At 39.5% G+C, this 13,396-nt stretch overlaps 1 protein-coding gene across 4 annotated transcripts in view; it reads right to left on the bottom strand.

Annotated features, from left to right (window-relative positions):
- Positions 1-13,396, bottom strand: part of nemp2 (nuclear envelope integral membrane protein 2) — a 33,918-nt gene that overhangs the window by 18,768 nt on the left and 1,754 nt on the right. For 3 of the 4 annotated variants that reach the window (XM_059647161.1, XM_059647160.1, XM_059647163.1), the window contains exons 2-5: positions 13,192-13,295; positions 7,817-8,054; positions 2,535-2,607; positions 1,903-1,993 (exon numbers count right to left, since the gene is read on the bottom strand). In XM_059647161.1, coding sequence (XP_059503144.1) covers positions 1,903-1,993; positions 2,535-2,607; positions 7,817-8,054; positions 13,192-13,295 — 506 coding nt within the window. Of the gene's footprint in view, positions 1-1,902; positions 1,994-2,534; positions 2,608-7,816; positions 8,055-11,476; positions 11,539-13,191; positions 13,298-13,396 lie in introns of those variants that run through there. The other variant, XM_059647164.1, reaches the window with a different exon arrangement.

Below are 13,396 nucleotides of genomic sequence, written 5' to 3'. Positions count from 1 at the left end.
TTTCATTCAAGTAAAATCATTTTTAACCAATTTATTGGAGTTTTTTTTGAAGGAGAAGTACACACCGTGGATAAAGGGAGTAAGTAGATGTGCTATACAAGTATACACTACTATACTTATAATATACAAAATCCAGTGGCTTTTAATAAGGTGCCGCATTAAAGCTTATTGTAGAAAATAAAAGGCCATGGCATGGGAGCACATATTAGCACAGATGGAAGATTGGCTGGCTGGAAAAACAAACAGAAAGTTAGGGGTCTGAGCTGGTGCCTTGTGATTTACATCAAGGATTTAGATGAGTGGAGTGAAGGCATGGTAGCTAAAATTTATGTAGAACATAGAACAGTACAGCACAGTACAGGCCCTTTGGCCCATGATGTTGTGCAGAACTTTTACCCAAAACCTAAGGTCTATCTAATCTCCACTCCTACCTTATTCTATCATCCATATGCCAATCTAAGAGCCGCTTAAATGCCCCCAATGAGGCCGACGCCACTATCCTCTCCAGTAATGCATTCCACACCCCGAAGACTCAGTACAGAACCTACCTCTGACATCTCCCCTATAATCTACCTCTATTCACTTTAAAACTATGTCCTCTTGTAATAGCTACCTCCACCCTAGGAAACAGTCTCTGGCTGTCCACTCTATCTAAACCTCTGATCATTCTGTACACCTCTAAAAAGTCACCTCTCATCCTTCATCGTTCTAAAGAGAAAAGCCCTAGCTCTCTCAACCTTTCCTCCAAAGACCTTCCCTCCATTCCAGACAACTTCCTGGTAAATCTCCTCTACAACTTTCCCAACACCTCCATATCTTTCCTGGAATGAGGTAACCAGAACTGGACACAATACTCCAGATGTGGCTGAACCAGGCTTTTATATAGCTGGAGCAAAACTTCAAGGCTCTTGAAGTTGATCCCTCTATTTGCAGACAACATCGGAGATTGATAGGAAAGTACACTGCGAAGACCTAAGGAAGTTGCAGTCAGATATAGCTAGGTTGAGCAGAGTATTATTTAAAGGGAGAGTAGTTGTAGAATCCCATGATGTGGAGGTAATGAGGTGTTCTAGTGCAAATCACAAAACTTACAATGCAGGTACAGCGAGTAATCAAAAAGTGTAATGAGATGCTAACCTTTGTTACAAGAGGAATTGAACACTGAAGCAAGGATGCTATCCTACAGTTAAATAGGGCACTGGTGAGACTGCATGTTGAATACTGTTTGGAGCTTTGGTCTCTTTATTAACAAAAGGAATGGAAATGCATTGGATGCAGCTAGGAGGCTTACCAGGTTGGTACCTGGAATGAATGGGTTGACTACTGATGAGAGGTCAGACAGGCTGCACCCATTTACAGTGGAGTTTAGAAGAGTGAAGGGCGACTTAACTGAAGTACAGGAGATCCTGAACAGCCTTGGCAAGGTGGACAAGGAAAGGATGCTTCCTCCTGTAAGTCAGTTCAAAACTAGGGGGCACTGTTTTAAAATTAGAGGTTGCTCTTTAAGGCAAAAATGAAAAGATTTTTTTCACTCAAAAGGTTGTATGCAACTTCAGAACTCTGCCTCTGAAGGTGGTGAGTCGGGGGTCTTTGAATATTTTTTAAAACAAAGATGGCTAAATTCTTAGATAACAAGGTGTAGAGATGGATGAACACAGCAGGCTTGTGAGGCAGGTAAACCAATGGCTGTTGGAGGTAGATTGGATGGTGGAATTCAAAACACAAACAAACAGATTAGCCATGATCTTACTGAATGGCTGCATAGGCTTGAGGGTACAAATGTTCCAATCCTGCTTCTATTTCATATGTTCGTATGGACAAGATCATCTGTGCTGCTGAGAAAACTGGGTATGTGAAAGGGCAACAGATTAGGCAGATGTTATGAGTTTAAGAGTTTCTTACTTGAATTATTCTTTTACAGATGAGGAGGAGGAGAACTACTGGTGCAAAGATTCCCAGAGTAAATCCTGCACAATAATTAAATAATTCATTCCTGCAAGATGAAAGAGAGATCACTTAAAAATAATGATATATAGTTTCAACAATTTGTAAAACAACTCATGTCACAGCAAATTCGGGCTCTTCTGGTAAAGTGGCAGTGACCCTATCTCTAGGCCTGAGGTCCCAGCTGCTTCAGAAGTGTGTCATAACATGTCTGAGCACCTTAATCAAAAATGTGTGTCATAGGAAACTCCTTTCTTTAGCCCCACCTTACCACATAAGTATTTACTTCAATATTTCAGAACGCAAGGTAACTAAATATTTTCAGTCATGGAAATGCACATCATTTTATATTTATACAGGAAGTGTGCAATGTGGCAAATTTAATTCTTCAAAATATATCTTTCTTCCCAATTACTGTTTCAATTTTTTTTATGATTTACAGAACGACTATGGACATTGGAAATCAATCATTTTTGGTTTAGTGTTATCTGGTTGAAAATAAGGATAGCACTTGCGTTAGGGTAACTAAAGGTAATGAATCCACTGAACTGTGGACACTTTTGTATTACAAGAAGATTAAATGCAAATACCTGCTAATGGATGTTGCATAAACGAACAGAATTATTCCAGCCACAAACCAAAAAATCAGCTTTGGTTCGAATTCTGCAAGAGAGACAGGTTACATCAGATTTAAATTGCTTCGGTTTTCACAGTTGGTTATCCAAACATCAGTGCATTTGCCTCCAACACCCTCTTTGTGGGGATATAGTTTTCTTTTCTTTAAAGCTGCATTGTGCTGGTGTTCCTGAAGAGGAATGCCCGAGTTCTTTACAGAAGAGTATGAAGAAAAAATTGAAATAGCTGTGTGGGGATTGACGAGACAGACAAATGAACAAACACAGGTACGTACTCTGCAACTGAAGCAGTAGCCCAGTGCTGTTATTTGTACAATGCACACCAAAATATAAATGGAAAGAATTGAAAGTAAACAATGAACTCGAGATTTTACAGGTTGCTGTATTCCAGTCTCTCCATGAGCTTACCCACTGAAAAGCTGGCATTTTACACTGGGACCAGCGATAACTATGCAAGGGTCAGGATGCCCACCCACTTCTCTCTCCCCTGCCTTGTTTGTGTCTTGCATAGAACATTTGGCTGGATCCAAAAGGAAAGAGGCAAGCCCGAGAGTGGTGACTATTCCAGGCAGTGGAGACCTGCAGGTCAATGCTTGCCAGTACATGGATGATGTCAACACATTTTTCTTGGTTTTTCAAATTCTTGACTATCTGCAAACAGCTTGAATAGGCGTTGGGAGCCAAGGTAAATCGATGCAAGAGTGAGGCCACGTTCTTTGGGAACTGGGCCAACCAATCGTCTAACTCATTCACCATCAGGACAGATTACCTGAAGCTGTGGGGAATATGGATCAATGAGGCTGGGAGGAGCCAAGGTGAGACAGAAATTGGGCTTTTGGGTGCACTGCTCCCACTCTATTGTGGGTAAAAACCTGGTTATCAGGCAGGAGGCACTCTACCTATTGTTGTACGTGGCGCAGGTCTGACCCATTCCCAGAATCTGCACCACTGCACTCACCCATGTCATCTGTCACTTCATCTGGAGGGTATGATGGACCTGATGTGCAGGAACACCATGTACACAAGTTGGGATGGTGGAGGGGGGAAGAGGAGAGGGGAGAAGATGTATGTACCTAATGTTGCCCTTATCCTGCAATATCAGAAATTGCTGAAAAGCTCAGTAGGTCTGGCAGCATCTGTGAAGATAAAAGCAGAGTTAACGTTTCAGGTCCAGTGGTTCTACCTCAGAACTCCCTTATCCCGATGGCCATCTTTGTGTGTGGCTGCATCACGTTGCGAGTAGACCCTCTGTACGCAAACACTAAGTGACACCACGTACTAAGGTTCTACTTGTCCCCCGTACTGTGAAGGATGGGACTAGCGTCATTGCCCCATGGAATGTTCCAAATAGTTGGACCATTCCTTATCACCCTGTTCTTCACGGAGAAACTTGTAAAGAAAAACAGCTTTGACCACAAGTCCATCAAGAAGCAGTCAGCACGCAATATCTGCGAGACCCTGCAGGAAAGGGAGAGTACGGATCCTGTTGGGTTCAGACTGTCAAAGTCATTTGGCAGAATGCCTCAACACCAGAACTTTCTGACAAGCATCAAAACATCATATAGCTGGTGGTGAGAACAGCATTACCAGTGAGACCCTTCATGTATGTCTGGGCTCTCTGTAACACCGCACATTGCCCTGGAAATGGTTGCAGTGAAGGCAGGGCTGGGGTGTACAGAATGTCACACCTTTTCTTCTGGAATGTGCCTTTGCAAAGCAAGTCTGCAAAGAGATGGAATAGCTCTTGCAGAGATGATGCAGGACTCTGTGCTCTACAGGCTGTTCCTGGGACGCACACCCAGACAAACATCAACTACGCCTAGAAGATCATCAATTTGGTGAAAGACACTCTTTGGTGTGTTGCAGATGGGCACATTCCAAGGTCCGGGACTACATGCCAAAGGACGCACTAAAGCTTGGGGCAGTAGCCGGTCAAGGTGAAGTGAGGAAAAACCACTAAGGTCTACCTGCCAAATTCAATGGGAATCCATTCAGTTATCTGATCCTCCCGATGCCTCAATAAAAGTAAATACAGTCCAGAACAAGTAGGAAATGCCTTTGGTTTGTTTGTTTGGATACAGTCATACTCCAACGTTTGTTTGTTTCTTCATATGCCATTGCACAGAACCAAGCCGCTTTGGCGACTATGTATACAAAGATTTTTTTTATGAATATAGTTTTGAAATTGAGAAATAAAAGAATTTCCATATCCTTCAGGGAAGTCCTGTGTTAGAGACCTGCTGGTCAATCTGATTGGCTGGCTGCTCTGTTGCCCCAGCAGTGTCAGGTTTGAGTGGTGGGGGCTGCTTTTGTGGAACACTGGGCTACTCATTAAGCAGATGTTATTCAGCGTGACTTAAAGGTAAATTCTAGGGTCCACGTGGGACCATTAAAAGGGAAAAAGACGAATGGGGTGACAAGACTGTGGAGATGTCTCTGATCGCCACAGAGGACCCCAAAAAGGTTGCTCTCCACATGAATCCCCGCCATGGCTGGCTTTATTCCATATTATAAAAGATGCTGGCTACTGACCTAGGGAATACTTTGCCAGATGTAGGCAAAATAGCACAATGAGGAACACAAATGGCCAACAACTGGGCTTAATGACTGCTGATATCACTCCATCCTCTGTGAAATGGGAGACATGCTCAGGAAGATGGGAAACTGGTAGGAAGGTCAAACGCTGCATTTTAGAGGCAGCTGCCTTGCAACACACTGGCCGGGAGCCCTTAAACCTAGCCCAGTTTATCTTTTTTGAGCCAGTCCAGAGATAGTGCCAAAACACAAAATTGTAGGGGCTAAAAATTGGAAAACAAAACCCTGGAAAGCACTGGAAGAACAGCAGGTCAGACAGCTTCCGCAAATCAATGACCTTTCACCAGTTGTTTCATTCCTCACAGATTTGGCCCAACCTACTGACTGTTGCTTGCATTCTCTTTTTCTTCCACATGGTATACCGTTTGCTAAGCAGTCATGGTTTAAATCCAACATTGGTGCTACTCAGTAATATTGCCTGTTTAAAAATATATTTCCTCACAGTTCCTAAAATTCTCACAGATGTGTTTATTAATTCACAGATATTCTCAGTGTGAATTTGCAGTTTTGTGTAAACCACACTATGCACACAGTCATATGAACTGAGAGCACAGGAGACAATCTGGCCTCTCATATCAATGCTGAGCTGCTAAGGGTGGCTTTGAAATGAATATTAGTGACTTGCGCTTATAAAGGAGTATAAAGTAAAAGCAAAGCCAAGCCAGGATTTTATCCATCATTGCTTAGTATGTTGTAGGCAATTTGCACCTCAGGAAAGATGCAAATACTTTTGAAAATATTTGGCGGAGGTGTACCAGGAGAAGATCAAACAACAGAATGAGAAGTTGGAAATATGCTTAGCCCCATATCCCCTCTTTTGGTCTGCAATCCTGCATTTTCCACAAGTACTTGTCTAAATCATTTCTAAAATTATTTTTGAAATCGGCTCACATGGACTGATCCAGATACTGATAACAGTGAAAAAATATCTTCTTCATTTCCCCCAAATCTTTACCCAGGCATTTTGAATCCATAACTTCGAATTAATGTCCACTCATGAGGGAACATTTATCCCCCAAATTTCTTACGAAAACATCTTATCATCTTGACAACTTCATTAGGTCACTTGTTAGACAATTCTTCCCATTTCTTCTTATACTGATTGTTACTAATCCTTAAAATGATTCTGATAAACATCCGAAGCCTTTCTGAGGTGATTACATATTTCTTGAAGGGTAAATGGTCCATTACATTGTAGTCAAAGCCCAAACAATAATTTATACATAAAGTTTACCATGACCTTGTTTTATTTTATATTTCCGTTTGTAAGCTCAAGTAACTAACACATTAAAAACACCTTATCAAATCACCTTTCTATCTTTAAAGATTTGCGAATGCCAGGTGTCTTTGCTCATCCACACTTTCACTATTTTGCTATTTCTAGTACATTATTTTTCCATATTCATTCCTCCCCAGGTGCATCATTTCACAATACTCCTTATTGAACATCATCTGCTAGCCTATCTTCATATAACTAAACTCTTCACAATCATCTACTTTATCAAGTTTTATACCATCCGCAAACTTTATAATGCTGCAACCTGCATCCAGGTCTCGTCTGTTCATACAAGTTGAAAATTGTGATATAACCAAAACTGACCCTTAGAGAACATGACTACAAAACATTTCTCAGCGTCAAAAATATTCATCCCTCACCACTGTTTTTTTTTGTCACTCAGCCAATTCTGTATTTATTTGAATTCTTTAACTTCATCCCAAAGGCGTCTATTCCTCTTAATGAGCATCTTGTGTGGCACTTTGTCAAAAATCTTTCTAAAGTCCACCTACCTAGTACATGATCTTGATCAGTCAGCTCAAATAATTTAAATAATTCAAACAATTTTATCAAGCATAATTTACCTTTAATAAGTCCATGCTGGGTCACCTTGATTAAGCCTCACTTGTCCAAACAGAAGTTAATTTTGTCCAGATAATTCTTCCAAAAAAAAATTGCCCACAATTGATACCAGGCTGATTCGCGCTATGTTCCCTGACTTTTGCTGTCTCCACTATTTATAATATTGGCAGAACATCAGCACCCCATCAGCCCTCTGGCATTGTTTCTATTTCCAAACAGAATTGAAAGACTGACCAAGATGTAATCAACTGATCTAATGTCTCATGTGGCTGAATGTCATATTTTGTCACAGAACGCTCGTTTAGAGCATCTTAGAATGCTTTACTTCCTTAAAAGCACAATACAAACATAACCAGTCTTTGCTCTATTTTGCACAATATGGGCACTGGTACGTCAAGTAATATCACTCATTCTTTCACTTTATTTTTGTATATTTGATTATAAGGATCGTCACAGTATTGTGGGGAGGGTGGGGGTGATTTAAAAATATTGGAAAATGTATGAACAATTGTGCCTTGTATGGGGAATCACCTTTCCCAATTCATTTATTTTTATAATTGATTCAAGTAGCATGGAGACAAGGAACTCTCACTGGAATAGCAACAAGTAGAGTTAATAGTAAAAATGTTCATCATCGTAGCCAAAATCAAACTCAACAAATCAGCAAAAATGATAAGCTAATCTTAAATCATGGAAATAGCTTCAATCAAAATTCTGTTATGGCAGTCATACATAGCAATATCAAAAGTAGAATGATAAAGTAGCAAACAATATTAAAACTTACGCTGCCTTTTTACTGTAACGGTGTATATTGTAACAGGCAACTTTGGCTTTACTTTGAAACAGGTTTTACAATCACAGCATTCAATATTTATGACGAATTCAGTAGCTGGTGAATTTGAAGATGATATAACTTGATAGTAATAATGTTTAATGTAGTCTTTCAGTGTGTCTGGTTCATGAGAATAACTTTCTTCTGAAGGATAGGTAAGCTCCATTAAGTCGGAACTCTTTACATTCACCTATGAAGAAAAAATATTAGTTTTAAGATTAGATCATGCTTTTGTTGAAACTTCACCAATAGGCAGAACAAACTCTCCGAATCTAGAGTAGTTGTTGTAACACAATGCAGAATTAAAATAATCAAATAGAGGGTAAGTTGTGTTTTCCAAGATACGCAAACAAAAAACCCCAGCAATTAGCTACTTCCAGCCTTGATTTCAGTTCTCATTGATTACATACAAACATACAAACTAAGAACTGCAGTAGACCATTCAGCCCATCAAAGCTGTTCTGTCAATTGAGAAGACCATTCCTGTTCTAGTTGTAATCTCAAATTCACGTACCTTCCCACCTTGATAATCTTTCAACCTTTTGCTTAATAAGAAGCCATCTACCGCTGCCTTAAATATTTTTAAGAACTCTGTTTCCATGGCCTTTTCAAGGAGGGAGTTCCAAAGACTCATGACATTCTAAGAAAACATTTTTGCCTTATTTCTGTTTTAAAGAGACAAACACTGATTTTTAAACAATGATTGCTATTTCGAAGTTATATCACAAGAGGAAATATCCTGTCCACATCTACACTATCAGGACTGTTCAGGAATTTACATGTTTCAACCAAGTCATCTCTTACTCTTCTAAACTCCAGTGGATACAAGTCTAGCCTGTCGAACTTACCTCATAAGATTGATAAACCATCTATTCCAGGTAGGAGTCTAGTAAACCTTCTGAGAACTGCCTCGAACACATTTACATCCTTCCTTAAATGAGGTGACCAGTTTTGTGCACAGTACTCTAGATATGGTCTCATTAGTGTCCTGTATAACACATGCATAACCTCCATAGTTTTGAAATCAATTCCTCTTCAGATAGATTATATTCTATTAGTTCTCCTAATTATTTACTGTACTTGCACACTATACAAAGATAAAGCTGAAGCATTCGCAAGAATCTTCAGCTGGATGTGCCCAGTTGATGCCAATGCTGGTTTCCTCCAATGCTCCCAGCATCTCAGATGTCAATCTTCAGTCAATTTGATTCACTTCAAATCATATCAAGAAACGGTTGGAGGCATTGCAGGCTGCAAATGCTGCGGGCCCTGACAACATTCCAGCAATAGTACTAAAGACTTGTGTTCCAGAACTTGCAAAGTCCCTAGCCAAACTGTTCCAGGAAGCTACACCAATGACCATAAAACATCTACTTGCAATGCAGAAACTACCCAGACATGTCCTATTTGGAAAAAACAAGGACAAACCCACCCCATAGTCTACTTCAATCATCAATAAAGTGATGGAACAGTGTTATCAAGCAGCACTTGCTTAGCAATAACCTGCTGACCGATCTGCCAGGGCGTGTCAGGCCCTTACCTCATTATAGCCTTGAATCAAATATCAACAAACAAGCTGAATTCCAGAGAAGACAGTAATTTTCCGTGATATTAAGGCTGCATTTGACCGAGTGTGGCATCAAATAGCCTTAACAAAACTGGAGTGAATGGGAATCAGGGGAGTTGGCAGTTCTGACAAAGGGTCACTGAACTTAAAACATTAATTTGTGTTTCTTTCAACTGCTGCCAGAGCTGCTGAGATTCTCCTGCAGTTTCTGTCATTGTTTCAGATCACCAGGATCCACATTTCTTTGTTTTATTTCAGAGTAGTTTGTTGGTTGGAGGATGGCCATAGTCCATAGAGACTCAATCACTGCCATAATTTACAATAATATCTGGCGTATTGAAGAACACCTGATTGTAAATTCTATTGGGATGTTTTAGAGTTCTAAAGACAGGCTATAAGCATATGCACATTAAAGATAGTGCAGGACAGAGGGATGGATACATGCACTCTCCTGATGACCCTCTTCACTTGTTTCACATTTGTTAACAGAATTAAGCTCACAAAAACAGCATTGTTTAATCATTCTGCTGTATTCACAGGAATACACTTGCATACCTAAATTAGGAATTTTCATAAAAAGCACTCAACGGCCCACTGCAACATAATGTATTGTCAGAATTTTAAAGAGTTCAACTGTGGTCAACCATGGCAACAAATAAGTCTTGTTGTGATACTTTTCTCTTCTGATTTAGAAACAAATTGAATGGTTCAAGGGTTTTGTCACCCCATCAAACCTTCATTTTGCTACTATCTACATTTATTACTAATGTGTAAGTGATACAGCTCATAACACGGCACAATCAACAACTCTAAAGTGTACCTATTTTTATAGATTTGGTGCTATTTCACCAATATTTGTAGTTAATGTACGTGAAATAATTAGGTAACAAATAAAGGACTAAAAAGAAATGTTGCTACATTTGATGAGCATGAGTTTACAAACAATGTGATTATTTAACATAGTTATAAAAATTGTCAGGCTAAGCCAATTTTCCAGGAGATTATTAAAAGTGTCATTGCACAGAATGATTACAACGTTAGAGTTGCAGTCAAGCTGTTATGTCTGTGCTGGCTCACTGACTTAAAACAATTCACCACATGCCATGCTTCCTTTTTCTCCCTGCAACCTTGCAAATTCATCCTTTAAAAATAATAACTAAATCCCCCCTTGAATGCATTCATTGAACCTGCCTCCACCAACCTCTTAGCATTGCATTTCAGATAATAAACACTCATTGACTTAAAATCCTCTGTAGAAATGTCAGATCTTTTAAGTATTCCTGTGAGACCAAAATATCTAACAACGAATGGAAGACTCTGGCCCATGACCAATTAAAATAGAGGATGTAGCAAACATATCAAGAGTTCATCAGGAACATGCAGAGGTGAAGTTAAGCTGCTGGAGGAGTCACACAAACCTCCAATAGACGTGACCCTTCAAGCACCAACTACCCTACACATGGCAGAGTCTGCAGTTTGGGCATTAGATTCTGAGATGACTGATAAATCTATTGAACTGGAGTGGAAGCAAGTTATTCTCAAATTCAAGGGGATGCCTAAACAGAATCTTTTATACACAAATACATATATCATAGCGTTGGAGTACATTGTTATTAAAATAATTTGCTGCCGTAAGTTACCACATTGGAAAAGATAAAAAAGGTGCTAAGTTCATAACTTTTTGACTGAAGAAACCAGTTATCTTTCAACCATAAATGATCTTTTTGATTCCATATCTATAACTATACTATACTGAAACATTTGTTTTTTTTTCTTTTTATTCATTCACAGGATGAGAGCATCACTGGCTCGGCCAGCATTTATTGCCCATTCTTATCTGCCAAGAGGGCAGTTAGAGCCAACCACATTGCTGTGGGCCTGGTGGGCCAGACCAGGTAAGGATGGTAGTTTCCTTCCCTAAAGGATATTAGTCAATCAGCAGTGGATTCATAGTCATCCTTAGGTTCTTAATTCCAAACGTTTAGTGAATTCAAATTCCACCATCTTCTACGGTGGGATTTGAACTGGGATCCCCAGAACATTACCTGCGTCTCCAGCTTAGCAGTCCAATGATAATGCTACTAGGCCATTGCCTCCCCATAGTAAACTGCAAAACAAAAACGCCAAGTCAAAGTTCTTTTGGTTGCCGGGTCATCTTAAAGGGTGTTGAAGCATTCAGGTCTTGTACGAGATTACTGTAAGTCAATCACACTCAGGAATGATATGTTGGGTGTTGCAACTGCCTTCAGAAATAATATAGTATAAATGAAATATTTGTACTAAATATTGTTTAACTTGTTATAACTTGTCATGCTCAGAAAACACAGGCTCTTCAGGGTCATTTAGTGAATGGGAAACCCCTTGACTAATTTGTAATTTTCACAGATTAAGAAAGATTTGGAGTAAGCAAACTGCGAAGGACTCTACTATTTGATTAACTGGTAATAAAAAAGTGAAGGATTATCACTAAAAGAATGAAGGAGATTGGAGATTTTATATGGGCCATTGCAGTTTGGAGTATTTTACCAGCCATTAATAAGAAAAAAGTTATGTATTATGTCATTGAACAAGTATTTGAAAACATAAAAAAATGAAACTTTTTGCAGCACACAGAAGTTCTTATAAAGAACAATTATGAGCTGCAGTATAATTATCTATCAGTGGGGTATGGTGGCTTAATGGTTTTGGTACTGAATGGATAACCCAGAGGGCTGGATTCTGGATTTATATATTCAGAAATACGAGTTGAAATCTTAGCACACTGGTCAGAGAATTTCAGCAATAACCACTGAATAAAAGACATCTGAGATAGACATAAGCGTCAGCAGGTGGATGGATAGAAAATCCTATCTGGTTCTCAGCAACCTAGATGTTGACACTAGAATCAAGGATGTATCTGGAGTAGACGGACAGCAGCATTTCAAAAAGACGGCTTACCACGACTTTCACAAGGCAAATTAGGAATGTACAACTAATGCTGGCCATACTATCACCACTCACATCCCATGAAAGAATTTTAATGCCCTTTGGGAATGGTTTTTTAAAAAAATCTTTTATTACTTTGATCTGACCTATTTGTTATGCCAGATCCACATCAATGTGGTCAATTAACCACCATTTGAAATGGCCAAAACAACAACTCAATTTTGTTTCAAAAAGGTTGATACCTACTACCTTTGTAACTACATTTAGAGTTGGGAAATAACTGCTGCTCTTACCTTGAAGAGAAGTGGGAAAGATCCTTAGTACTGGTGGCTAGGTGGTAAGCACTGCTGCCTCACAGTGCCAAGGACCCAGATTCGATTCCACCCTTGGGTGACTGTCTGTGTGGAGTCTGCATCTTCTCCCCATGTCTGCATGGGTTTCCTTCGGGTACTCCGGTTTCCTCCCACAGTCGAAAGATGTGCGGGCTAAGTGGATTGGCCATTCTAAATTGCCCATAGTGTTCAGGGATGTGTAGATTAAGTGGGTTATCGGGGATGGGTCTAGATGGGATGCTCTGAGGGTCAGTGTGGACTTGTTGTGCCGAAGGGCCTGTTTCCACACTGTCGGGATTCTACGATTAATACTTCAGAATTTCACTTTAGAAATAGTCACTGTCTCCTAAAATTGGTCTATTTTTCTGTTGTGCCCTTGTACATTGTTATTATTTTTAAATTCATATTAACATTGGCTATGCCTTTTTCCTTACCTCAGGATGAGGCAAATACTCAGTTATTTTCAAATTCAAGGCTTATGAGCACCACATACTGCATGTTACCTTGACTGTTGACCAAGAATCCATGAAGTTAGGCTTTTGGGAAAATGCATAACAAAAATCCTTCTCTCCACTTTCATAGTATACTTCATCTTCATTTATCATTTCTGCAATTAAAAAAATACACAGTGCAGCAACAATTTCACATTATTTTATCATTCCTTTTTGAAACTTTACGGTTGAAATGCTGCAACACAATATTTCTTAT

This window comes from Stegostoma tigrinum, chromosome 7, assembly GCF_030684315.1.
Source record: "Stegostoma tigrinum isolate sSteTig4 chromosome 7, sSteTig4.hap1, whole genome shotgun sequence".
NCBI classification, from domain to species: domain Eukaryota; kingdom Metazoa; phylum Chordata; class Chondrichthyes; order Orectolobiformes; family Stegostomatidae; genus Stegostoma; species Stegostoma tigrinum.
The sequence above is the reverse complement of the archived record's forward strand: the minus strand, read 5'-3'. Positions and strand labels throughout refer to the sequence as shown.